The sequence below is a fragment of the Anolis sagrei genome, chromosome X (genome assembly GCF_037176765.1).
Source record: "Anolis sagrei isolate rAnoSag1 chromosome X, rAnoSag1.mat, whole genome shotgun sequence".
Lineage (NCBI taxonomy): Eukaryota > Metazoa > Chordata > Lepidosauria > Squamata > Dactyloidae > Anolis > Anolis sagrei.
The window spans coordinates 46,331,255-46,357,823 of NC_090034.1; the positions used below are offsets into that span (position 1 = coordinate 46,331,255).

Sequence of the window (26,569 nt, forward strand, 5' to 3'; positions counted from 1 at the left end):
TTATATGGTTCTAAAGTACTTACAAAACTAGAGGGTGCTGATGCTTTGCTTCTAAAGTGTTGCTAAAGTTCTGGTGGTGAAAATTTCAGAACTCCAACAAAACTGTCAACATTTCATTATTATTTTGTAATTGGGATTTTTATGACAGAACCAATTAGGAACTGCCATTTATAATGAAATTTTGAAAGTTTTGTTAGAGTTCTGAAATTTTCACCACCAGAACTTTAGCAACACTTTAGAAGCAAAGCACTGTGGATGAGATCGCTGGCCCCTGCTTTCAAGCTGATCTGACCACACATCAGGGAGTTCTGCAGTTCCTGAGAGCATGGACCTTCAAGAATATGAAGGGACTGGGGCTCCAGCAGCAGCTCCAATAAAGGGACCTTTCTTGCTTCTCTGCAAAACTTCCCGTTTCAATGTAACCAATTGCTAATAAAAAGTATCCTTCCTTCTAACTTTTTCCTCTTCATAGTGATACATTGTGTCCCTTTACTGACTCTAACACTCCATAACATGAACCTTTCCTTTTTCGAGCCGCAGATCACTGCCGGCTCGCCTGGGACACTCTTACAATGTCCCGGGGAGGCCAAAACTGCAATCCTTTGAACTGCGGATACGGAAACCTACTGGGCCCCTGTATCTGCTGGTCAACTGTTTGACTCCAAACCGGTGCCAATCTTTTCCTGGGACTGGTTTAAGACTAACTGCTATCTCACTTTCTGCTGAATGGACCTCTGCGTCTTGGGAATTCACCTTTTATATGGAACTTCATGTGGGGACCAGCAAGTTTCCTTCCATGGCTCCACACTGCAACGATGTCCGTGCCTCCATTTCGTGGGTATCTGGAAGCCTGTCTACCCTGGGAAAGTCCCTGAGATCCCCCGGATGCCCAGCAGGCTGCTTGGCCCTTATGGATCGGATCTACAGATTTCTTTTCTTTTGTGAATGGACCCTGACCACTCAGCGCTCCCATGGACTCCTTTACGCTCCCCATGAACTTTTGGGAGCTCTCATGGACCTTTATGGACTTCTCAGGAACTTTTATGAACTTTCTTCAACTTTTATAAACTTTTTGAGAACTTTTATCAACTTTTGCAAACTTTTATAAACTTCAATGGACTTTGAGAAGGGCTGATATAGAACCCCCCCCCCCCAACCTTGCATGATTTCCCCTGTCCTTATGAATTCTTTGTATGTTCCCTTGTCCCATTTCCCATTCCCTATATGTGTGTATGTCAGTATTAAAAAATTAAGGAAAAAGCTATATTTTCATGAAACCAGCACCCTGTGGCTCCTGGAAGTTTCCCAACTTCCTGGGCCAGTAAATCCCTAAACAAATGACTCAACCAAAACCCATCTGCATAGACAATAAATAAATGGCTCTTATCAGACTGGACCTCGGAGGGCTGAAATGCAGGCCATCTGGAACGATAGGCAGAGGCGGCCCTAGGTAATTTTCAACGGTAAGCAAACAGTATTTTGGCGTCCCCCGTCCCCCCCAACCAATCACTGACATATATTTTCTGTTTGTCGTGGGAGTTCTGTGTGCCATATTTGGTTCAATTCCATCATTGGTGGAGTTCAGAATGCTCTTTGATTTTAGGTGAACTATACATCCCAGTAACTACAACTCGCATATGTCAAGGTCTGTTTTCCCCCAAGAGCACCTCAAGAGCACCCCTGGGCAAAATCAACTATACTGCAAATGCTTACTTTGCGTAATGGGTTGAGCTGCCCCTGACGATAGGGTCTATGGACATTTTGGATCACCCAACACAAAGGGAAATTCTCTATCTGTGAGGAACCAGGGACTTTGCCACAGCCTCCCTACTGTGTCACATCCTGATCCGAAACCAAGCTTCTATTCCAACAATGAACTCCATATTGCAGCAAGGAAAAACAAAAGGACATAGCTAGGTTCTTATGGGTTTTTTCGGTCTATAGGGCCATGTTTTAGAGGCATTTCTCCTGATGTTTCACCTGCATCTATGGCAAGCATCCTCAGAGGTAGTGAGGTCTCACTACCTCTGAGGATGCTTGCCATAGATGCAGGCGAAACGTCAGGAGAAATGCCTCTAGAACATGGCCCTATAGCCCGAAAACACCCACAAGAACCTAGTGATTCCAGCCATGAAAGCCTTCGACAATACAAAAGGACATAGTGCCGAAGATGCTGATTCAAAAGATTAAAACAATAACTTAGATTTGACTTGAGAGCCTAAGCTATCGCTGGCTCGTTGGGCAAACATTGGTCACCTTAATCCTATCATTTTACCCATTTCAAGCAGCAGATCACAGGAGCTGTCTTCATAGACCTGTCAGCGGCTTATGATACTGTGAACCACCGCCTCCTCCTGAGAAAAATGTATAATATCACAAAGGACTACCATCTCACCCATCTCATAGGAAACCTGCTACAAAACAGGAGCTTTTTTGTTAAGTTCAGGGCCAGAGAAGCAGATGGCGGAAACAGAAGAACGGCCTGCCTCAGGGGAGCGTGCTCGCTCCATCCATGTTCAACATCTACACAAATGACCAGCCACTGCCAGAAGGGACAGAGAGTTTCATCTATGCTGATGATCGTGCCATTACTGCTCAAGCAGGGAGCTTTGAGATGGTTGAACAGACGCTCTCTGAAGCTCTAGGTGCTCTAACTGCCTATTATAGGGAAAACCAACTGATCCCTAATCCATCTAAAACACAGACATGTGCCTTTCACCTTAAGAACAGACAAACATCCCGAGCTCTGAGGATTACCTGGGAAGGAATCCCACTGGAGCATTGCAGTGCACCCAAATATCTGGGAGTCACTCTGGACCGTGCTCTGACCTACAAGAAGCACTGCCTGAACATCAAACAAAAAGTGGGTGCTAGAAACAATATCATATGAAAGCTGACTGGCACAACCTGGGGATCACAACCAGATACAGTGAAGACATCTGCCCTTGCGCTATGCTACTCTGCTGCTGAGTATGCATGCCCAGTGTGGAACACATCTCACCATGTTAAAACAGTGGATGTGGCTCTTAATGAGACGTGCCGCATTATCACAGGGTGTCTGCGCCCTACACCGTTGGAGAAATTACACTGCTTAGCTGGTATTGCACCACCTGACATCCTCTGGGAAGTTGCAGCCAATAGTGAAAGGACCAAGGCAGTGACATCTCCAGCTCATCCCTTGTTTGGGTATCAGCCAGCACGTCAATGACTTAAATCAAGAAATAGTTTCCTTAGATCTACAGAGACACTCGCTGGAACACCCCAGCAAGTGAGAGTTCAAAAGTGGCAGGCTCAAACCCAGCACCTCAATTTGTGGGTGATACCAGATGAGAGACTCCCCCCGGGCACACAGAAGACTGGGCGACTTGGAAGGCGCTGAACAGACTGCACTCTGGCACCACGAGATGCAGAGCCAATCTTAAGAAATGGGGCTACAAAGTTGAATCCATGACATGCGAGTGTGGAGAAGAGCAAACCACTGACCACCTGCTGCAATGCACCCTGAGCCCTGCCACATGCATGATGGAGGACCTTCTTGCGGCAACACCAGAGGCACTCCAAGTGGCCAGCTACTGGTCAAAGGACATTTAATCAACTACCAAGTTTGCAAAATTTGTGTTTTGTTTTTTTTAATCTGTTTGCTTGTTTTGTTCTGTTAGAAATGTAATACAATGTTCTGGTTGCGGATGACACCCATTTCATTCATTAGGGAAAAATTCCTTTGGGTGCTTGCTGTCTCGCCAGGATCCCGGATCCTCTTTTTGGGTCTGGCCGGTCTCTGCTTTGCCAGGCCTCCCAAATTCGTGCTCGACATCAGCACCAGCGCCCCCTTGTTTTGTAAGTACTTTAGAACCATTTAGAACCAAGGATCAGGGCCGTAGACAGAAAAATATTTTGGGAGGAGTTGAAATTTTCGGGGGGGGGGGGTTGAAAATTTCGCGGGGGGGGTGTTGAAACCTGCCTCCTAGCTCACGCTGAAGCAAAGAGCACAGCAGAGGGCAGAGCAGCCTTCAATAGCTTGCAGTTCCGCCCCTGTCAACCACCTCCACCAAGTCTGGCCTCCTTAATGAGAGCATTCAATGCATGCACCCCCAACTTGGTTGCTATTGCTTGCAGCAATCGGCTATTGCTTGCAGCAATCGGCTATTGCTGCAAGTAATGACAGTGTGAATAAATTGTCAATATTTGCCTGAGATAGTGCTTGCTGTTCTGGAGGGACTCTTAATTTTTTGCATCTCATAGACTTAGCATGGGGATTGTGTTAACCAGTTAAAATTCATGAGTAAACCAGGTTTTTAAAAAAATCTGAAACATTTCGGGGGGGTGGGTTGAACCCCTAACCCCACCCCCCCCCCGCTACAGGTCTGCCAGGGATTGCCCATTCCTAGCAGGGGCGGCTCGTCCATTACGCGAGGTAAGCGGTCGCAGAACACCTTTTTTTGCCAGGGGCGCAGAGGCGCCTCTGTAAATGCCCCTCGACCGCCACTTGAGGAACGCCCCCTCAGCTCACAACAGCCCTAGCAGTCCGGGGGGAGTCTTGGCTTTCTTGCCTCACTGCCAGGCGATTCTCTTCCCAAAGGGGCCGGGCCCTTGAGCCTCGCCTAGCCCATCTTGTTCCAGCTCTACCCAGCCACCGGGTGCGCGAGCAGAGCCGGCGCTCAATCGTTCTCCGAGTTCGATCCCTTCCCCATGACCGGCTCCCTTTCCCGATCCCCCAGCGCTCCACCCGCCTCCTCTCCTCTCCCCAATCCGCGAGTGGGCCAAGGGGCGGAGCCACCGCACCTGGCCCACTTCGGGTCCGGAGGCGTGTTTGAAGACCCCAGCGTGCACACCAAAAGTCACCTCTTCTCCTGACTTTCTCTTCAGCCATTGGGTCCAAGAGAGAGAGAGAGAGAGAGCCCTCCGGCAGGAGGTATCTCCCACCTCCGCTCCCTCCTTGGTTTTTGCGCCTACCTTCAGGAAAGGTGGGCATCTCCACCTCTCTCTCTCTCTTTCTCTCTCTCTCTTGGTCCCAATGGCTGACGAGAAAGTCAGGAGAAGAGGTGACACACACCGGGGTCTTCAGGCACACCTCCGGACCCAAAGAGGGCCAGGCAAGGGAGCAAGTGTAGTTACTGGGATGTATAATTCACCTCCAATCAAAGAGCATTCTGAACTCCACCAATGATGGAATTGAACCAAATATGGCACACAGAACTCCCACGACACACAGAAAATATATATCAATGATTGTTTGGGGGGTGCATGTCCGACCTTCGCCAAGACAGATTTCTCCAGAAACAGGCACAGCTGGCACACAAGTTTCAGACAAATGATAATAGCATTTCTACCCTCTTTTTTCCTCCTCCCCCCGCCCTCGTGAAAACGTGCCCACCTCTCAATGTTGAACTTGAATGGAAGGCGTCCAGAAGCGGAATTGGGACGAGGGGGCGGGTCCAGGCCCTACAGCCCAAGGGGATTGGCGGAGGAGTTTGGCGAAGGGGCGGGGCGAAGCGCTGACGGGCAGGCGAGCGCGAGGGCTCTTAAAGCTTGCGGGCCAATGCCTGGGGCGCAAGGGCGGGCTCTGTGGGGATGGCTCAGCCAATGGGCGCGGCCGGCCGGCCTGAGCGCAGAGTGGAGCGTCCGCGGGGCGCCTCAGGTTCGGCCATGGCCAAGCGCCGCGGCGGCAGCGGAGGAGGAGGAGGAGGAGGAGGAAGCGGCGGTGGCGGGGAGGACGGTCCGGGCGCCGGCGGGGCCGCCTCGTCCCGCCCCAACGGCATGGGCTCCGAGCCGCGCGCCCCGCTGGCCCAGGAGGACGACGAGGAGGAGGAGGCCGCCGCCGCCGAGGCCGCCGAGATGGGCTCCTTAGGGGGCGGCAGCGAGGCCGAGCGACGCGTCAACAAGTTCGGCTTCCTGGTGACCGAGGGCGGCGACGGAGCCGGGCGGGAAGCGCCGTGAGTCCAGCACACTCTGCACGCGGGCAGAGGCCCTCTCGCCAGGGCCCGCAGCCCTCGCTTCTTGCCCGGCAGGGGCTGGAGGGAGCCCCTTCCCACCACTCGGCGGCTCTTCCAGCTCTTTGGGACTCCAGCTCCCAGAATCCCTCACCCTTGCTTAAGGCAGCTGAGGCTTCTGGGAGTTGAAGTCCCCATCCCCAGTTCTCTCTTTCGAACTGGATTCTAGGGCAGTGGAGATACAGCTTTGAGATTTGGAAGGCTTGAATGTATCCCCTGTTTTGTTTTAAGTTTTTGTAAACACTGGGCATTTATTTTGATTTTAGGTTTTCCATTATTATTATTATTATTATTAATAATCTATATAAATAAAAATGTAATGTTTGTTTGTGGAATTAACATAACTCAAAAACCACTGGGCGAATTGAGACCAAATTTGGACACAGTACACCCCTCAGGCCAAGGAGTGACCATCACTCATAAAAACACCGAAAAACACAGCGGAAGGGACTTAAACATTACAACGCATGTGGAAAACCACATATATACACAAACACACATATATGCATATATACACACACAAAACACATATACACAGACTGGGCCACAGCAATGCATGGTAGGCAATGACTAGCAATAATAATACATCTTTATTTACACCCCACTTTTCTCCCAAAATGTGACCTAAAGCGGCTCATAACATTAAAAAAACAGAACAAAAAACTTTTAAAACTCATTTAACCTTGAGTCCCTTTATCAGGAGAAAGGCAAAATATGAATATACTACTGCTGATAACTACTACTAATAAGAATAGTTTCTATAAACTCAGGTGAGTGGATTACTGTATTATATATACTACAACTTTGATATAGTACAATTTATCATATAATACTAAATATATATAATATATTGGTAGTGTATTATATATATTGTGGTATAATCATGTAGTATAATATAAAAATGTATATCTCATATTACTTGTAATATTACTAATAATAAGGCAGTATAATGGTGTATAGTACAATATAGTAATATATAATACCAATATTGTGCTAGGCTCATAATATATATTATATGTAATACAATATAATACCAATAATATAATATAATAATATATAGTGATATTGTACTATAATAATACGAATATATTAAATATAATAGTACTGATAATATGTAATGATACACTGTTTTATTATTGTATATTTTAAGTTGTAATGTTTTTGATTGTGAGCCACTTTGAGTCTCCATATGGAGATAAAGTGGGATATAAGTAAAAAAAAATAGTGCACATATGGGCAAACTTCAGCCCTCCAAGTGTTTTGAACTTCATCTCCCACAATTCCTAAGAGATGGTAGGCTGCTAGGAATTGTGGGAGCTGAAGTTCAAAACACTTCAAGGGCCAAAGTTTGCCTATGCTTCTGGAGACTCATGCAATTCTCTCAAAATGTAGATAGCTGGGAAGTGTTGCCTGCTGGTGCTCAGTCCTTTATTGACCATAATAATAATAATAATAATAATAATAATAATAATAACAGCAATACCTGTAATAATAGTGTTTATTTCTTGCCAGCTGCTCCTTGAGGCAGGTTACAACACAGTCAAAATGTGTAGAGAAAAACACAGCTGGAAAAAAAAACTCATAGACACAGGCATACAATTAAAAACACATTGAAATCCTTCCTACCAATCAATGGGAGAATGCTGTGCTGTCTTCCAATGGGCAGGGGCACTCTTTCTTTTTGGTTTGGAGCCTTTAGGGAGCAGCAGCCAAACTCAGAACTGAGTGATCTCATTGAGTGGGTACCTTTGGGAGGACAAAGGTCAGTGCCTTAGTATGACCTCTCAACTCTGTTGAGTGAAGGGCCTTCCTTCTTTCCCTTCCTTTTGCAGCCTGGATCTCCGGAGGTCCAGGACTGACCCAGAAAGCAGAAGTTGATGAATAGTTGCCTTGGAAGCCTAGTGTGCAGTAATACAAAGCTATAGCTGGAGACCTTCCCTTCCTCAAGATACTGGAGTTTTGTTGGTACCTGGAAACACCTGAGAAGCGGAAGAAATAAGCCGCAAGTTTAGTTCAGGGAACTCTGATTCCATTCTTCCACAACAGAGAGCAGAGATGTCAAATTTCTGGACAGCTCAAAAACAAACAAACAAAAGTGCCACATGGGCACTCATTATGGGTTGAAAGTAATTTTCTTACTTTTGGCATACAAAATGCATTCTGTATCCCTTGGTTTGGGATATTAAAAAGTTGAGTTCGTTCAGAAAGTAATTGCAAAATAGTGCTAGCTATTTAACCTTTTATTTTTTCTTACCGATGGAGCGACAAGGTTCTGAACTGTAAGGAATGCCTGAACTGATAAATAAAACAGAAATCAATAAGAACAGAAGAAACCCTTCATAAAACAAAACTATTTGGATCCTGTGTAGTGCTCCGGGTTGGAAATGTATTCTTCCTGTGCAAAACTGGGAGAGATTCCTTGGTAGAGGTATTTCCCAGAGAGTGGCCTCAGCAATTAAAGTGTAACCCAATCATCCAAAAAAAGTTGGCAGCAAGGACAGATAAATAACTTTTAAATGCAGGCCTGAAAACACTTGTTCTTGAGTTGGTGGGCTGTGGCTTGGAAATAGGTTGCAAATGGGTCTCAGGTGGATTGCATCACTGAGGCTGTTGCTGGTTGCTTTTTCAATTTTTTGAAAAACACCAGCTTTCAGGCAAGAAGCAGACATCATAAGAGAAAAACAACTATGCTCCATTGTAGAGTGAAGGACTTTAATCACAGACCACTTACGAGTTCTTTTGCATCAAACTCAGAAGATCAGGGAAAGGGATAAAAGATGCGAAATCATGTGCAGATCCCACTGTGAAGCTTCAAAAACACCTTTATGGTTTTCCTCAGAGGAGCGTCCCCACACTCCTCGTGGCCCCAGGAAGCCTGGCTTTGTCAAGTTTGCTTTTTGCTATCGAAAAAGGGGAAGTGAAATTGACAAGGCTTATTCACAGCTTTGGAAAGGAAGGAGTGGATGGCCTCCAAACAAACAGTATGCTAGTGGGTGGATAACAAAATAACCAGCGCTTCTTCGCAGAGTGGGTGAGGCTCTACATGGGAAGAAAACAGGATAGCCTTTCCCCTAAAGGAGGAGTTCTTGTTTGTTGTTTTAATAAGTGTGGATTTGTGAGGGGGCACAGAGGCTGCAGAATAGTGGAGCAGGTCACTATATCCCAAATCAGATTGATGAGACCTTTTGTTGCCATTATGTTGTAGATTAAAGGTTTCTTCTACCGTCCTGGTGGGTTGGCCACTAATCCACTAAAAGATCTCAACTCCCAACAGCCCCATGCAGATTGGGGTGAAGGAGCTTGTAGTTTAATTGGACAGCTGCAAGGTTCAAGGTCCAGTGACAGCTTCCAATCTCTTTCACTCTCGCTTTGTTCAAGGAGTCCCCATCCCTGTCTTGCTATTCTGCTTTAATGGTGGACTTGGATCCTGGGTTCTCAGCAGTTTGGGGGGTTCTTGAGGGACAGGAACTTACCAATCTGGCCTGTTCTTGCAGTTTCCTTTGCCGCCTCAGCAGCGTTGAGGACAGTAGAGGCAAAGGGCAATGTGATTGCTAAGCTGCAGTGGTACACTATGCAGCTGCTGGAGGTGGAGGGAAAATTAAATGAGAGAGAATGAGCACAAGATGGCCCTTCCCTGGATTCTGCACCACTGAGGAAAGCATTTTCTTCAAGATGAGCAATGGCTTCATCCCTTTTTCAGTGACCAAGCAAGACTGTCAGACTTTGCCTACCTGGAAACAGTGGGGAGGCCCAAAAGGCCTCCAGCCAAGACTGATGCACATTGTCATCACTTGGTTTTGAGACAGGAGACAGAGGGAAAAAAATCTCCTACCCAGCATACATGGCTTGTACTTGGGAAACAATGAAACCATCTTCTGGCTTAAATTCCCCCTGCCCAAAAAAACACATTGAATTGTAGCAATGTGTAATAAAAGCTATTTCTGCCTTATCCATGTGGCTGAAGGCAGTTTGAAATCCTATTTGAAATTCACGAAATGCTATACAAACTAAACGTTTTCTCTCCTAACCGTGGCTTCTCTTGATTTCTGAAATGCTATTGAAATATTGCAATGTTGCAAGTGGTCGGCATCTCTCAATCAATTATGAGAGCTCAAAGCAACCAGTTGATCTTTAGGATGCTATGGCTGTGATCGGGATTTGATTATAGCAATGTTTCTCACTCCCCCTCCCCTCCTTGGTGCTGTTTCATCTCTGAATGTTCCTAGGCTGTTGGCATAAACTGCCAACAGCCAACTTGACTAAAAATGTACTACTGAGGCTATTGCCATCTCTGTTTTGCTTTTGTTTGGAATTCCATAAGTGTTAATGGCTTGCAGCTGTTACCTGCGCTCAAATATGCCATAGCTTTCCTTTTGGCAGCCAAATATCGATAGAAATAGCTTGCGTTGTGTCAACATCCTGAAAGGAAGCTCAAGCAAGTCCAGAAACCAGGTGTCTCTCAGCTTTGCCTAATGGTGAGTTCTTCCATGCTGCTGGTGAAGAGGCAATTGGTGATGGACCAATGTGAGCTCCTTGGTTCAGCTGCTTTTGACCCCAAGGCATATTTATTTGGTGCTTGATTATAAACTACATCCAAACAGACAGTGCTTGCCTGACCAGTTTGACACTGTTTTCCTGGCCAAATCCATAGCTGCAGTGCTGCGTGGCATGATTGTGCAACAGTTTCCTTAAACATGGCTTCCCCCAAATCTCAGCTTCTGTTGAGTAGCAAGACAAGTTTCTAACCCTTACAGTTGTAAATGTGTGTCTAAAAAGTGTGGGGGAAATGCTAGGTGAAATTGGAAAAGGTCATATCTTGAGTTGTTGAATGCTTCTTTTTAAAATGAAGTTTCTTTTTAAGGGGCAGAGAAATGCTTAAAATAGCATTGGTAGCTGGTGGGTGTTGGCTAAGCATACAGTCAGCCTTTTCAGTGGTGTCCCACCCATTTGACTGAATCTGTGTCTCCTACTAATGTCAGCATTTAGCTACAGCTTTGCCTATCTTGGGCCAGAACGTCCTCTTTTGACAAAACAGAATCCACAATCTGTCACATCCTGTCTGTGTGCCAGAAGGGGTTCAGTGTGTATTCCAACCGACCCTCGTTCTGTTGCACTTTAGATATTGTTTTGGCCCCAAATATCTTGTTTCCAGGAAAGATAGCGACAAAGGGGCTGGAGAGCAAGAAAAACAAAGTTTAAGGACAAGCAGATGTAGCTCTGGTAGAGACCATACACATCCTGCTTGGATAGGTGCCTGGGGCAAGTGGTGGGAGACCTTAGCAGCTGGGAGTTTTTGAAAAAGAGACTTAAACTGACAATTTTTAAAAATGGTATGCTGAGTATATCTTTGAAGTATGTTTTATTGGCCTTGCCTTGAAAAACACAAGCAAGACAGGGAATTAAGTTTATATATCTATAGCCAGGGCATATGGTGCTTTGCGTTAGTGGCAGTTGGATTCTGCAGAGGTGCACTTCAGAAAGCATAGATGTGTTCTACAAGGGTGGCCATTTGGGGGTAGAAATTTCTTGAAAAGAATAGGGATAGATTCCCAAACCGTTACAATAAATACAGTTTAATGTGTTTCAGTGAACGTTTTATGCAAAGCTCATACGAAATGAAACAACCAGCTCAAGGGGAAGTAGGAAAAAAACATTCTGATCCTTCTGAAGTCCACTGGAAATCTTCTTCCAAGATGCAGCCAGGGCTGATTTTCCTTTCACCAGCTTCCACTTTGCAGGTGGCATTATAGACTTATATCTGGTCACAAGGGCATGAAGTTGATTCAAAAAGGCTGTTGTAGGGTTATTGGTCTTGAAAGCAAGTAGAAATCTCCTTTGCATTAGCTTTAGAGGTAAGAGAAATGGGCCATGAAGAGTTCTGCACAAAAGTTACGGACTCTAGAGACTGACAGAGTGGAGTAGAGCTCGGCTTCTTCCCTGCTGTCTCCGACAGAATGAGAATGTCAGATTTGGGGCATCTGTCATTTAAAGTCATTGTCTGCTGGGGATCTGTTTGTTGGCAATCCTTGTATAGCTTGTGTAAATAATATGTCTTTAAATGGGATTTGGTAGCCTCCCACCCTTGGTTCCCCACTGGCAAATCATAGCAAGAGGCTAATGTATCTGCTTTCTTAAAAGGATGGCTTGGATCAGGAGATGGGGTGTGGGGCATGGATTGTGGCTTGGAAATTAGGTCAAAAGAAGGCCTCTCCCCTTTGACAGTCAGATGCCATCTGGCTCTTCAAACCAGGGCGGAGCAGGGATTGTGGTGGAACTCACTGTTGTAAAAGGGATTATCCTGGGGGCACACTTACGCCACACACACTGTTGATAGGAAGACTGGGAACAGAGTTCTGCTTTCCAACCTTTCCTTTTATTGACAGCAAAGTAAATGGTGTGGCTTGATCTCTTTTATTTAAAACAAATGGGGGTTTTCTCCGCTAGTACTGCCAGTCCAGCCACCATCTTCCAGGCATTGCTTGAGTTGTATGTCCTTCCTGGCCTTTAGGCAAACATTTTAAGACTTGCTTGTTTTCCCAGACTTTTAACAAGGAAGGCTGGGTGGAATGACACACTGAGTGTAGTTGTATATATCTTGCTGCAGCTGTGTGGGGGTGTTGTGGAACGGTTTGGCTGTATTTCTCTTGAGAGCAGCCTCAAGCCCATAGAGAGTAAGGTATACATTACATAATTCTATACCCATTGATTGCCACAGGCTTATTGTAAGGCTCCTCCATTTGAACTTGATTGTGATAGTGACTGGTGGCAATGTGAATTTTCCCATTCGCTATCAGGTGAGACTGGAGAGGGCATGCCGGGGATTCTGAAGGCCAGTAAGTCTGTGAATGTCCCAACAGGTCTATCAGAAATGTAAGTCTATACATTTCAAGATTGCTTTCAAGAGGGCAGGCTTTTGACCAGTGAAAGTTGCTTTGTTTCCAGCTGTAGTGTGAGTTTTTACTAGGGCTATGGAGTTCCAGGAAATTCAGTGCCTCTGCTGGCTCTTTGGCCCTGAATCGCTGATGGAAACTTGCATCCTGGTGTTTTTCAGCCAGGCCACACCTCAGTACAAAGGCCTGGCTGGATGACTTCTAGCTATCTGTGGAATGCATCATTTGGTTGCCCCGTTCTTATTTCAGTCTGGTTTGACAGCATTGCTCATTTCCAGGCTTACATCTCCTTTTTTGGGAACTCCTGGAAAAATTGAGCTGTGTAGGTTCTGCTGTAAGAGGGTGACCGATGCTACGGCTTTCTGTGTGCAAGTCAGCTTTTTGTCCAACTCCTAGATCTTCTGCCACATCCACAGATTTCTGACTCTCGAACATTGGGTGTCTCCCCAGCCTGAAAACAGTAATCCAGCATGGAATGGGGTCTGGCTGTTTATCTCCATTTGTTTATAACCTGAGTAGAAGTATATTATTACCATGGAAGGCCAGAACTATGCAATTGAGTGCCTGGCTCAAAGACCAAGTAGTGTAATTACTGGTTTATGTCTGTGCGCACAGGTACAGATCTGTAACAGTTAAATTTGGATTTTAAAACTTGGGTCAGTTGAGAGCCCTGGTTGATCTTTAACAATAAACAGTAAATATATAGTTGAAAATGCTTTCATCACAAGTCTGTAATCAGAATCCGTTTTTGAATGATGAATAGCTAAATCTGAGCCTTTACTTTTTTGTATTCATAGACATTAGAAAGCATATACATTATGTTGGTGCTGAGATGCATTTGAGAGTTGTATATATCATATATTCAGGCATTGCTGTTCTTTAATTCTATAGACTGTTTTAGATATAAATCTTAACACAGCACAGTTCCTGGCGTTCCGAGTCAGTTAAATCTTCTCTTAAAGCCTTTTATTCATTCTTACATTTTCCTTTATTTTTTCAATTTTTCAGTGTTCCTTCAAATGCTCATTCTTTTCCACTGGACAAATGGGAAAATGTGTTTTTGTTGATTGAGAGACTGCAAAGATAACAAGAGCCCAGTCTCTGGAGCCTGGGATCAGCCAGGTTTCAATGCCTCTGGAAGGATGAATGGCCAGAAGCCTATTGAAAAGATGGACGGGTAAACCCAATGTACTCAAGCTGCCTTCCTCTGAGGCAGCTGGATGACGTTCTGCCTCACAGCTTGTTTCCATCCGATCCCACTGTGAAAACAAAGAGGAACTTGTCCCACAGCCCCTGAACCCCTGATGGTTTCTCCAGCCTTTTCATGGAAGTATTCTACACAAAGGCCCCTTCAGTGGGAAGTGGGCTCAAACCCTTGACTCCATTCCAAACATACAGCCAGAGCCTTGGCTGGAAGGTTCCCAGTCTCCCCCGGCCCCAACCTCTTTACATCCATCACAACCAAGATATTCAGAGAGCAATGCTCTGAAAAGATTCCCAGCTGTGTTGGGATATCTGATGTGCTGGGTGCTGTCTGGGTGCCCAAGAGTCACTTTGCCATGCTTAAAGGCATCCGGTGAGCTACTTGCCATGCCACTCTGGGGCTAGCTGGTTTTCATCTTGTGGGTTACCCGTTTTGAAATGCAGGGATTCTCTGAGTGGGACTTTGTACCGACCTCTCCCTTCTGCTTTGGTTGTGTTCTTCATTAAGAGGCTGGGAGGGGAGGAAGTGGACTGTGGCTTTGGCTTTTTAGTAATTCCATAAATGCACCCTTCTGGCAGAGAAAGTGAGAACAACCAGCTCAGCTGTGAGCCAGGCGTGTTTCTTCGGTCTACTTCCCTTTCCCTCCCTATCTCCTCTTGATCCCCTGGTCCAGCTTCTGAAAATTTAGCCTGAAGCTGATTTGCAGATGGGAGATCAGCGAATGGTACTTGCTTAGCTGGCACTTGCTCTGTGCCAATTGGGGCTTTCCTTCGTTGTGGGGAGCCTTACCCACACCCTGCTTTTGGGGTTGGGACTCATCCATGGCAAAGTGGGAGCGCTAGCTTATCTGCATGCATGGGATGTTGTGTCCTAACTGGAGTGTACTCTATTGAGGAAAAGTGGAGCAGGCTGAAGCCCTGAGCTAAACAACTTTTACTCTGTTCTGAGAATCAGGATAGATGCCAGTTATGGCTCCCCCTTGTCACAGAATCCTGTTGAGAATTTCAGATTCACAGATTGTGCCTTCCCACAGCACTGACTTCTCAGGATTCCCCAGAAATTATTCTTAAAACATGTACTTGATTAGGCTGGTTGTACCTTAAATGTTCAACAGAATGGTGCAGATTCACTTGCAGCGTGCAAATTCCTCGTCTGCATATTGGCCGGTGGTGTCAATCAGTTAGCAAAGGTTGTTGAGTCACAGCCACAGCCTAGTTGTGTGGATATGAGCGTATGGCCTGAAGTGTGTTTCATGCATAAATCATCTGGATTGGTTGAGTTGGTGCTTGGATGGGAGGCATCAAGAAATCCCATGGACATAACTATAAGCCATTGCCAGACTCTCAGCAGTTCTATGGGTGGGGCAGAAAATTGCAAAGCGACTCTTTATTTCTGCACAAACATACTTCATTTGTTGTGTATTTACACCAAGATTAAAACCAGCCATTTTAAGGAATCTGTGATTATTGTTATGCCATGTGGGAACCTGCTGCTTGACAACCCCAGTCTAAAGCTAAGCAGGGACAAGTTGAACATCTCCTGCCTTGTTTGTTTCAAATAGTGGATGGCTTCCAACTCTTCCATTGAGGTAACTGTCTTGTTTGCTTCTGCTTCCCAGGGCAGAGGATGTGCCGCTGGAGGTGCTGAGGCAGAGGGAATCCAAGTGGCTGGACATGCTCAACAACTGGGATAAATGGATGGCCAAGAAGCACAAAAAGGTGAGCTGCCAATCAAAGGCCTGATTGAGCAAGCAGGAGCAGCCAAGCTTGCATTGTCTATCTCAAGCTTGCTTTGTCTACCTCCTGCTGCTCCTTAGGCTCTGGGGACAGCATTTGCCCTGTATCCAAAAAGTCCTCCTTGCTTTGACCCAGCTCAGATTGCCATGTCTGGAGTGGAAAGTAGGAAAGAAATTCAGTTGGCCTCTTTGTTGTTCTTATTGTGCTGAATCAGCAGCCCTTGTGTACCCAGGATAGGAATCCCAGGAAGTCCTGTTCTTTGTTCTGGGGCCTTTCACTATCGGTTTATCCCAAGATAACAACTCTTGGATTCATGCCAGTCTTGACTTTTGTGTAGACATGCAGCAGTCTGCCCTTCCTGCCAAGATCAGTGACTCATCCTTCTGTCTGTGAAGGATCTGCACCAATAATACTTATGATTTACATAGCATTGCATGATTGTTTCTGTTATTAAAACAACCATCAGGTAGAACCCACCGGCAAAAGGAGGAGAGATTTCCTAAGACGGATGAGACTGAGTCTAGAAAAACCTATGCTACAAACGTCTTTCTTTCGGTTACTCTCAAAGGTGCTACAGGAGCTCTTTCTGTATCAACAGACTAACCCAACTATGCCTTTGAAGAGGATGGTTCAAACATAACATTATTTTTCTTCCAAACCATGTTTGGTAGGCTAGAGACACAGTGGGGTTTACTTCCTCTTATCTTTGGGTCAAGGTTGGGGAACTAACATCAAAGGCATTGTGTGAACTCCCTGTGAAGTAATTTTTCTAAAGGGGATGCTTTTGGTTCCCCAGTTGAAGAGTTGGATGGATCAAGCATTGCCAGAGAGCACTCTTTGTTCCTGGCCCCCTCTCCATAACAGTGGGGTCACTTAAACATTTAGGCACTGCGGGCCCAGATAGCTCCAACGTCCTTGCTTTGTTTCCCATTTTGTTCTCCCCCCCCCCCCCCGCTCCCTTTTGCAAAGCTGGAATCTTTCTGGAATCCAGAGGAGCTTGTATTAGGTCTGTTGTAACTAAGCTATCAGTAAGCTGAATCCAGCTGAGCGCCTCCTGTCTGTTTCCTTCCTGCCGATGAAATCACCAGGCAGGATAACATTGCACTGTTGGCATTTCAAGCCCTTCTCGTTCTCTGAACATGCGGTTCTGTGCCACTGATTTTCTGTTGTAAAACTGAATTGGCGAGGAGCTCCCCACTGTGGAAACTCGGTTTGAAGTGTCTGGTGACATTTTAAACTGATTTATACAGGATTTTGATATGAAAGCCCCTCCTAGGAACCAGACCACAGCAGTAGGGGGTAGCCAAGTTTTGTTTTGGCTTTTAGCACCCACATAGACAAGTGCAAAAGTTAGAATAGCAGTAAGGGGGTAGAGGGAACATAGAGGAAGACTCTGTTATGATAGTCTGGGCGTAGAAGGATGCAGCCTAATCTTGTCCTCTTTCCGTTCCGACGATCAAAGGTGTGGAAGTATCTGCAGTATGAATATTAATGCTCAGCAACAGGACAGGCAACATAGATCTGCTAGCAGAAATGTGTCTAACAAAATGTATAGGCCACAGAGAAGCAGCTTGTACAACAGGGATAGAGAATGTTGTTGGTTCTCAATACTATTAAATCCCATTATCCTTGACAATTGACTATACCGGCTGGGGCTGACGTGAGCTGGAATTTTAATAGTGTTTGAAAAGCCACCATTCTTTTTTCCAGTTGTTTTACAGGATGCAGAAGACCTGTCCCCAAAACCTTACTGGTTCTTTTCTTTCCCAGAAGGCTAGCAAACTACTTAAGTTTCTGTTTAAGTTAGACTTTGAAACAGAGCCCAAGGTCCAGCACTCCCAGTTCCACTTCATCACACAGGCAATCTAACCAGTGTTCTCTAAAGTGTCCTGCTTCAAACTGGAGAGGGGAGAAGTTTGGGGCAAGTGGCATACATCTGTCCTCTAGGAAAGCCGCCTCAGTTTATAGAATTGCTATCCCCTTCCAAAATGCCCCCCCCCCCCTCCTTTGTAATCTTTCTGCATGGGTGACTTCCATTCAGCAATGGGAAACACTGAAGTCTGCATCCTGAGCCGGTTGTGTCTCATTCGGCTTAAATGGGCTTCTCCTGAGGGTGGGGGAAGGTTTTGTTTGGCGGACCGAAGCTTAGCAAGGTCTCACGTTGGTTCCTGAGGCTGCCTCAGGCACTTCCCAAGCAGGCTGTCGACTTTGAGAGCAAATCTGCAGGCAGTACACTCCAGTGAGCCTTTTCTAGCAGCTCGCCACCCCCGTGGGAAGCCAGTTGCTGCATTCTGGAAGTGGGCTGAACCTGGAGTCCCTGGTGCTCACTCCAGGTTTGAGCTGCAGAGCAGGTCTGTGTTTCCTTACTTTAAGGCTGAGGAGGGTGGTGTCCTTGTGTAGACATGCCTCTGACATTGGGCAGAAGGCATCAGCAGCGGAAGCACGAGCTCCGTCATTAGCAGGAAAAGTGGCTTTTTCCCACAGAGGGGAGGGGAGAGGAGAGGAGAGAAGTCTGTCTGCCCCTGGCTTTCCCGACACGCTCTGTAGCAACAAGGCCTGGCCCAGACTGCTGACTCCTCAGTCTGCCCTGGACCTTCAAAGCGCCTTTATGCTGTCCCAGCAAACTCTGATGCCTTCCCATGAAGCCTGGATTTGTTCCCTAGCATATTTGCCTTCCCTTGAATTCTGTGAAGGGATTCTATTTGATCTGCTGGGACAAAAAAGTATCCTGTGGATGACATTGAACACATCCATCTGCTAGTGGCCAAATTAATACTGTCTAAGGTGTTTTAAATGTAAAATCGAAGTTATTTAACATCATTTGACCTCCCTTCATCTGTTGTAATGGGATCCATCTGCTTATAGACATAATCAGAACCCTTAAAAGTTCCTGATGAAAGATCTAGTGCACCCTAGAACCAGAATTTTTAATATCACACTCTCAAAACATAGCGTAATACACTGTTAAGAACTCTGAGTCTGGAAACGTAACCGTTTCCATTAACCAGAAGTGGAAACAGATTGCTAACACCTTGTGTTTGTTTCAGAGAGCGGAACATGCACATTTTGGGAAAAGGTCACATCCTGCTAAACCGTGGTTTAGTGTGATCTCCAGATGTAGGTTTTGTTGAATGTTTTTAAGTCTATTCCACTAGTAGAGCTTCCCGGTCCTCTCCCTTGAGCAGCTGCTTAGATAGTCTTTGCTAAGTAGGGAAAAGCTGAATCGAATTCAGGTTAAAATGAGCAACTATTCTAAATAAAATGTGAGATCTCATTCAACTGCTTATTAGAGGACTCTTGCCATCCCACCAATCCACTTATGTTACATAGAGACAAGTGATGCCTCAAATGCACTCTGTGACTCACTAAGCACTGCAGCTGATGCTTTCATGTTTTAACAAATTCTTTTTGGGTCGATTGCAGTGAAGTGTGTTTTGTATTGTACATGTCTTGGGTATGTTTATACCTCCGTGCTTTCATATAACTCCTTAATATAATGTGAAAACAAAGAGGTTAATCCACAGATATAAGGCATTCAGTGGAGTGATTCACATGAAAAATGAAATAGTGCTTTCTCTTATTTTGCATAAAAAGCCACAGACTTGGAACTGATGTTGTCTTTCATTCCGACAAGGGGACTTTATCTTTCATTGCACCTAAAGGCAGCGGACCTACTTTGTGTGTCAATTTTGAATTTCAGCAGCAGCTTTTCTGCCTTTTTCAGATCCGGCTGAGATGCCAGAAGGGGATCCCACCATCGCTCCGTGGCCGGGCTTGGCAATATCTCTCAGGGGGCAAAGTCAAGCTGGAGCAGAATGCTGGCAAGTTTGATGTAAGAACATTTTTGGAAGAAGGGATGGGGACATGAACCTCAAAATCGCCCAAGGAAAGTGTGTTAGACTTTTGCAACTTCTGTAGAAGCTGTCCTTGTCTGCTTTGTAGGAGCTGGACTTGGCACCGGGGGATCCCAAATGGCTGGATGTGATTGAACGGGATCTCCACCGGCAATTTCCATTCCATGAAATGTTTGTGGCTCGTGGAGGCCATGGGTAAGCTGGAGATTCCTGCTCTGCTCTTTTTTTTGCTCTTGTGCATCACTGCGAAATCTCTTTTCTTAGGATTCAAATATTAGCTGGCTCTCAGTGGCTACAAGTTATGATGCTTATATTTTATCTCCAGTATATAATATGCAATTATATATCAGTTGCAACGTTTCAAAAAGTTAATTTGGCAGGCTGTAACTCTCTTAATCCCCTGCCAGTGTGGTCACTGCAGGTCAGAAATGACATTTCTAAGCTCTGACCAGAGAACAATGAGTAGGAGGGTGCCATTATACCCTTGTCTTGTTTGTGGGCTTCCAGCAACGAACCGTTTGGCCACTGTGGGAACAGGAGACCGAACCAGGAAGACCTTTAGTTAGAACCAGCAGGGCTCCTGTTCTGTTCTTCTGATTCCCTGTCTGTGGAACGAGTCAATTCAGCCCATACCTACCCTCCCTAGGTGCTTCAAAGCTTTCTTGGAGGTGTTTGCAGCAGGTTGCCTAGCTCTGTGATGCTGCCATTTCACATCGCTCTGCAAATGCTATTCAGATGTCTTTGCAGCTGTGATTTAGTGGCAGGGGGTAGGTGAAGCTGACTTGCAAAAGGGGAGTGACACAAGGAAAACACTCTGCCTCCTTCATCCTAAGAGAATGTCTGTGGCCGTGTATACAGCCTTTCTTTTCCTTCATCCCCCATCTTTGTGTCTATTCTACAACCTTTGAGTCTTTTTGCAGGCAGCAAGATTTGTTCCGGGTGCTGAAGGCCTACACGCTCTTTCGGCCGGAGGAAGGCTACTGCCAAGCCCAGGCCCCCATTGCAGCCGTGCTGCTGATGCATATGCCTGCGGAGGTAGGCTTGGTCCCTTCCTATCATATGTTGCCTGTTTCTCACCCTGGTTATGCGGGTGAGAGAAGAAGAATGTGAGACTGTCCTTATAGCTGGCAGGTGATCACAAGCTTGAGCTGTACCTTTTCAGCAGTCTTCCTCCTCCTTGTGATGAGATTGAAAGAAGGGGGGAAAAGAATAAGGATAGGGCAGGTGGAATGATCCCCTTTCTCTGTTGACACCTACCTGACAGTGAATGGACAAAGTGCTTCAGAAAAAAATATTTATTAATTTAATTTATTTATTTCAGGCATTTATACCCCATCCTTCTCTACCCCCGAGGGGGGACTCAGGGCGGCTTACAACAGCAGCAATTTGATGCTAGCAACATACAAAACATTATAATGAAAACATTACACTGTAAATAAAACATTAAGTTAAAAACCATTTAAAACATTATTATTAACCATATAGCCATATCCGAGTTTGATTCAACGACCAACGGCCCAGTCCAGAGCCTGTCAATCCAATCTAAAAACATTGTAATTATTGTCAAACCTGAGCTTCTTCCTGAAGGATAGGAGGGATGGAGCTGACCTAATTTTGCTGGAAATCGCATTCCACAGGTGGGGGGCCACCACCAAGAAGGCCCTGTCTTTTGTCCCCACCAAACGCGTTTGCGAGGAAGGCGGGACTGCAAGCAGGGCCTCCCTGGATGATCTTAAACTCTGAGGTGGGGCGTAGAGAGAGATACGTTCACAGAGAAAATAATTCACAATATTTGGCAGTGCTAGAAAGGAAGAAGCCGGTGTGCATGGTACTAGTCATCTAAGATGCATGCTATAACTACAGCTCTGTACTTAGACTGACACCTGTTTCGTCTGTTCCCTTTCTGCTCTCAGCAAGCGTTTTGGTGCCTTGTGCAGATATGTGAGAAGTACCTTCCTGGCTACTACAGTGAGAAGCTGGTGAGTGATGGGGACTCATGGTTTGTTGGCCTGGGTCTTTCCCTTTCGTTTAGGCCTCAAAAGAGGTGCTGCTGCAAACCAGTGGCAGGACATTGGGCTGAAAAAGGAACCTGGTTTAGGTGTTCTAAATGCAAAAGTAACCTGCTTCTCCCTGACCTTGAATAATATTGTGTTTTATTGTTTTTATTGTTTCTTCTGTTTTTATCATTTATATTATATGTTAATGTTTAAAATATATTTTATGTTATTGGGGGCACTGAATTTTGCAGTTTGTAAACCGCCCTGAGAAAGGCGGTATATAAATATGGCAAATAAATAAATAATCTCTAGAATGCTGAGAGCAAGAAAGGCAGAAAAGTTTGTTTTTTTTGAAGAATTAAAAATCCAGTTGTAAATCCAGAACCCTCCATCCTGGCAAAGTACATTTCTCCTTTATCAGTGGAAAATAGAAAGAAATGAAATAGAGGTGGGGTCTTTTTGTTGTATTTACAAGGCTGGAGATATCTTTAGATTCTGGACTATGTAAATAAAAAGCGTTAATAGAAATGAAATTGGATGGCTGGTAGTTAGAACAGGGGTCCTCAAACATTTAAAGCCGAGGGTTGGTTCACTGTCCCTCAGACTGTTTGGGGGGGGGGGGGGCAGACTATATTTTAAGAAAAACATGGAGAAATTCCTATGCACATTGCAGATTGATTGTTTGTACTGCAAAAAAGAAAGAAAGAAAGAACAATAGAGTTTTTAAAATGATGAGCAATTTTAACCAACATAAACTTACCAGTATTTTAATGGCAATGGTGGGCATGCTTTTTGACTGATCAGATAGTCAAGTTAATTCAGATTGTTGTTGTTGTTGTATGACTTGAAGTTGTTTCAGACTTAGGGTGACCCTAAGTCTAAAGTTTAGACCAGGGGCCAAGTAAATAACTTTGGAGGGCCGCATCCGGCCCGCGGGCCTTAGTTTGAGAACCCCTGAGTTAGAAGGTGGTGTACCCTCAAAGAATAAAACCCACACTTCGGGTGGTATCAAATTCTTTTCTGTAATGCAGAGTGAGACCTGAATCAATGTCCTGAAGGAGGCAGGTGTCCATGGCATCCCTGGCTGCTTTTTGTCCCACCTGATGCCCTTTCTTCCTCCTCCTCTCCCTGCAGGAGGCCATCCAGTTGGATGGGGAAATCCTCTTCTCACTTCTGCACAAGGTCTCCCCTGTGGCCTACAAGCATCTGAGCAAGCAGAAGATCGACCCTATCCTGTACATGACAGAGTGGTTCATGTGTGCCTTTTCCAGGACCTTGCCCTGGAGTTCTGTGTTGCGTGTTTGGGACATGTTTTTCTGTGAAGGTAACTGGCTTATTCACATATACTTCCAGACACCTCGTCCTTGTGCCTGCCTTGCCTCAACAGAGGGGTACCCTTTTTGACCTGATAGGAAAATACTTCTCCCCACAAAGGTTCTGGAAAAGGAGGGTGACGCATACCCTGCCTCTTGAGAGTCCTTCAAACTTCTGTTTTTCCAGGAGTCAAGATCATCTTCCGGGTGGCTCTGATCCTGCTGAAATACACACTGGGTTCTTCTGAGAAGCTCAAGTCTTGCCAAGGCCAGTATGAGACGATGGAGCGACTGCGGGCACTGAACCCCAAGATTATGCAAGAGACCTTTCTTGTGCAAGAGGTAAAACAGGAGAGGTTTTGAGTGCAGCTCTAATGCATTTGTAATCCCGATCTGCATGAAACAGCTGCTTCCATCAGCATTGCTCTTAACTCAGATGGCAGCCTGAGTTGGCAGGCATTATCTCAGAATTTCCAAACGACATCTAATTCTTGCTTCCGAAGAATCAACTATTTTTTTCTGGGAGAAAGTGTGGGTCAGAGTAATAAGAACATGGGGAGGAAATTCAGCAGTGCTTTTAGGCTAGGTGTTTTAGAACAATCTAGGGTGAACTGCCAGTCATACCTAGAGGTGTAACATTTCAGGAAAGTTTGAAGCCAAGAGGGAAAGTGAGTGAGTAAAAAATTAGGCAAAATTGAAATATATATGCAATACTTCCTTTCATATCAAAACCCAAACTTACTGTTCTATTTTAGCAACATGATAGTGCTTTTCTGAAAGCTTAGCTAGCATATACATTGTAATATTCAGTACATTGTAATTCGTGTCTCACACAAAAGGGAACAGGGCAGTTCTTCATTTTAGTGTGAGATGAAAGCTTGTCATCCTGTCCATGGCATTAGGCTTCATTCAGCAGTGCCTCCTTTCTGTGCACTGTTTGCATATGGACAAGATATTCTGAGACTTAGTTTGGCTCTGCTTCCAAGACAGGAAGTATTCCCTTTTATCTGTGCACAGACTCACTCTGGGAAGAAGCCCAACTCCTTCGAACCTTTGCACAAACAGGCAGTTCAAGAATAGCAGCAAAAACTCCTCTTGGGACGCATTGCTTTGAATAAGTCTGTACTTGTTTTGCTGCTCTTTTTGACTGGCTTCTTAATGAGAGCAGAGCCCAATTCAGCCGTTACTCCAAACCTACCTCCCAACATCCTGCGAATGGCTGATCCCCAGCCACTCCTCTCCCAACCTTTGCATGATCAGCACAAAGATCGACAAAGATGTTATTAATTCATCCTACTGAATGTCCTTAGAGTTTACCTGTGAACTTTCATGCTGATCACATAAAAATCAGGATGAAAATGTTAGGGAGGAGGATTCATGTGCAGCCCTGTGGCCCCTTCATGTATTATTTACAGCCTGCAAACGTTCAGAGAAGACGACATTTAAAAAAAAAAGATGCCTATGTGCCTCTTAACTTGGTCCTAATATCAGTCTTATTCTCACCTGAATATTTTGTTGGTCTTCTTTGTCCCATCTTTAGATCATCGAGTTGCCGGTGACAGAGCGCCACATTGAGCGGGAGCATCTGATCCAACTGAAGAAATGGAAGGAGACCCGCGGGGAGCTGCAGTGCAAGTCCCCTCCCCGCTTCCATGGCGCCAAGGCCATCAGTGACGCTGAGCCCTATTCCCGCAAGGCCTTGGAGCCCTCTCCCTCAATTATCCTGCCCCCTGGCGCCACGCTCTCGCCCAAGGGTCGCAAGGCCAAGGCTCCAAAGGGGAACAAGAAGGAGGGCTCAGAGAAAGGGAGCTTGGCCAATGGCCCCATTCCAGAAGAGAACGGATCTCAGACTTTGCTAGAGCCTGACCCCTCTCTCCTCCACCAGTCTAAGGAGAGTCTCAGCTCCCGGGAGAGTGAGGACACTTACTTGTAAGCTGGGTGACCGCCTATTCCAAAACCTTCCCATCTCTAACCTGGCCTCCTCCTGAAGCTGAATTTGTTGGCTGCTGCAGCCAGGTTATACCAGCAACCCAAGGTTAGGGATGGGTAACTAGGAACCTGGGGGTATTAGCCAAGGGAGAGGAATCAAGGATATCATTGGCATCACAAGGAGGAAAAGCTAATGCAACAGAAATATGAAATAACCCCCTCCTCCAAACAGGGCATTCTTTACGGGCGGGCAGAAGTAGTATTATGCCCTCTGCTCACAGGCAGCATTTAATGACTGTGAGTCATGCAGGGATAGAAATATGGGGCATCATGCACATCATCCCCACCATTAGTTCATTTGCCCCGGCTAGTGGGAGTAAGCCAGTGTTAAGATTCTGGCAGCCATTGACGCTTTCCTTGCAGCAGCCAGTTCCCCTTCCTTGACCTCTTGGCATGCTTGCCAGTGGCCAATCTTCTGTCGATGCAATCAGACTTGTCCAGCGATGGGCTTTGCATTCCTTTCTCAGACCTGGGAGTTGCTGTGCTGCTCTCTGGTTGAGTTCTCCCTTCCCTTATCCCTCTTGGCCTTTGGTCCTGGCACTTAGCTTTTCCAGGTGGCTGACTTAAAGCAATGCCGTTGTCCAGCTGGATGGGTGCCTAATGATGACCATTCCTGTTCTGAGCTGGGTTTGACATTCTTCAGGTTGGGAGTGTTCAGCTCTCCTTCTCATTATTTGGGGGGTTTCTGTCCCCTGTATAGGAACAATCAGGCTGCCTCTGGATTTGGTTCTCCCTGTTGCCCCCTGTGACCAATTATGATCCACCTCCAAATGCAAGCGAGGAACCCACCCTTAAAGCAGAGCTTGCAAAACATGGAAAACATTCTTTCTGCTTTTAGCTCTGCTGTCTTGACCAAATGTTCAGGTTTACGATGCTGTATCAGATACAGGATTTGCCATCTGTGTGGGACCAGTGTTCATAGGAAAGACTTGTTGCACAGAGCCAGCACTTACACTGGTGTGGCATGCAGTTCAGGTTCCCCAGGAGAGCAGCCCATTTCTAGGACACTAAAAGTGGCTCTTGTTGCCCAGTCTCTGTCTTCAGAAGATGGAAGCAATATTGCGTTGACACATCGTTTGTCTCCCGTTTGACGGAGTGAAAACCTTTCCAGCTTTGAACCGACATGTAGGATTGGAGGTGGGAATGGGTGCTGTAGCACTTGTTGCCATCGTTTTGATGGCCAGGAGTCTCAACACAGGGGTGTTTCTCTGGGTTGTAGGAGTCAGGAGGGCCTTCTCCCTCTTCCCCCAGCACCAGATCAGGACCAAGGGGATGGGTTTTCTGTGTGTGGGGGACTTTTTTGTTTTTTTAAAAAAAGAAAATCAGTACAGAAATTGTTTTGTACAAAAGCACAATAAACCAGAATTATGTAAATGGTATTTGCTGTCTGTGAATGGTGGAATGTAAAAAAAAAAAGTGGAGTGGAGCAGGGAGGAGGAGGAGGAGGAGGCCAGCATTCTGAAATCTGGCTAGCCTCCCCCTGCTATTCAACTCTCAAAGAGGAATTGCAGCAACCTCTTTGTTTGGCTTCTTTCCTCCACTCTCCTTGGTTGGAAAAAAAAAACATACCTTTACACAATAATAATCTAGATAACT

At 45.7% G+C, this 26,569-nt stretch overlaps 1 protein-coding gene across 1 annotated transcript; it reads left to right on the top strand.

Moving 5' to 3' along the window:
* Window positions 1–5,556: 5,556 nt before the first annotated feature.
* On the top strand, window positions 5,557–26,352 carry TBC1D10A (TBC1 domain family member 10A). The gene is made up of 9 exons (XM_060785389.2): window positions 5,557–5,933; window positions 15,703–15,802; window positions 19,545–19,652; window positions 19,763–19,869; window positions 20,595–20,709; window positions 21,588–21,653; window positions 22,806–22,995; window positions 23,172–23,326; window positions 24,525–26,352. Exons 1-9 carry the CDS (start codon window positions 5,572–5,574, stop codon window positions 24,915–24,917), a joined length of 1,596 nt encoding a protein of 531 aa, XP_060641372.2. The 5' UTR covers window positions 5,557–5,571; the 3' UTR covers window positions 24,918–26,352.
* Window positions 26,353–26,569: the final 217 nt, after the last annotated feature.

Excerpts from the sequence above, each read along its gene's own strand:
- TBC1D10A (XM_060785389.2), top strand. The coding sequence starts at position 5,572 with ATGGCTCAGCCAATGGGCGCGGCCGGCCGGCCTGAGCGCAGAGTGGAG. Across the intron at positions 20,710-21,587 it reads TGATGCATATGCCTGCGGAG|CAAGCGTTTTGGTGCCTTGT; the intron begins GTAGGCTTGGTC and ends TTCTGCTCTCAG. Across the intron at positions 21,654-22,805 it reads GCTACTACAGTGAGAAGCTG|GAGGCCATCCAGTTGGATGG; the intron begins GTGAGTGATGGG and ends CTCTCCCTGCAG.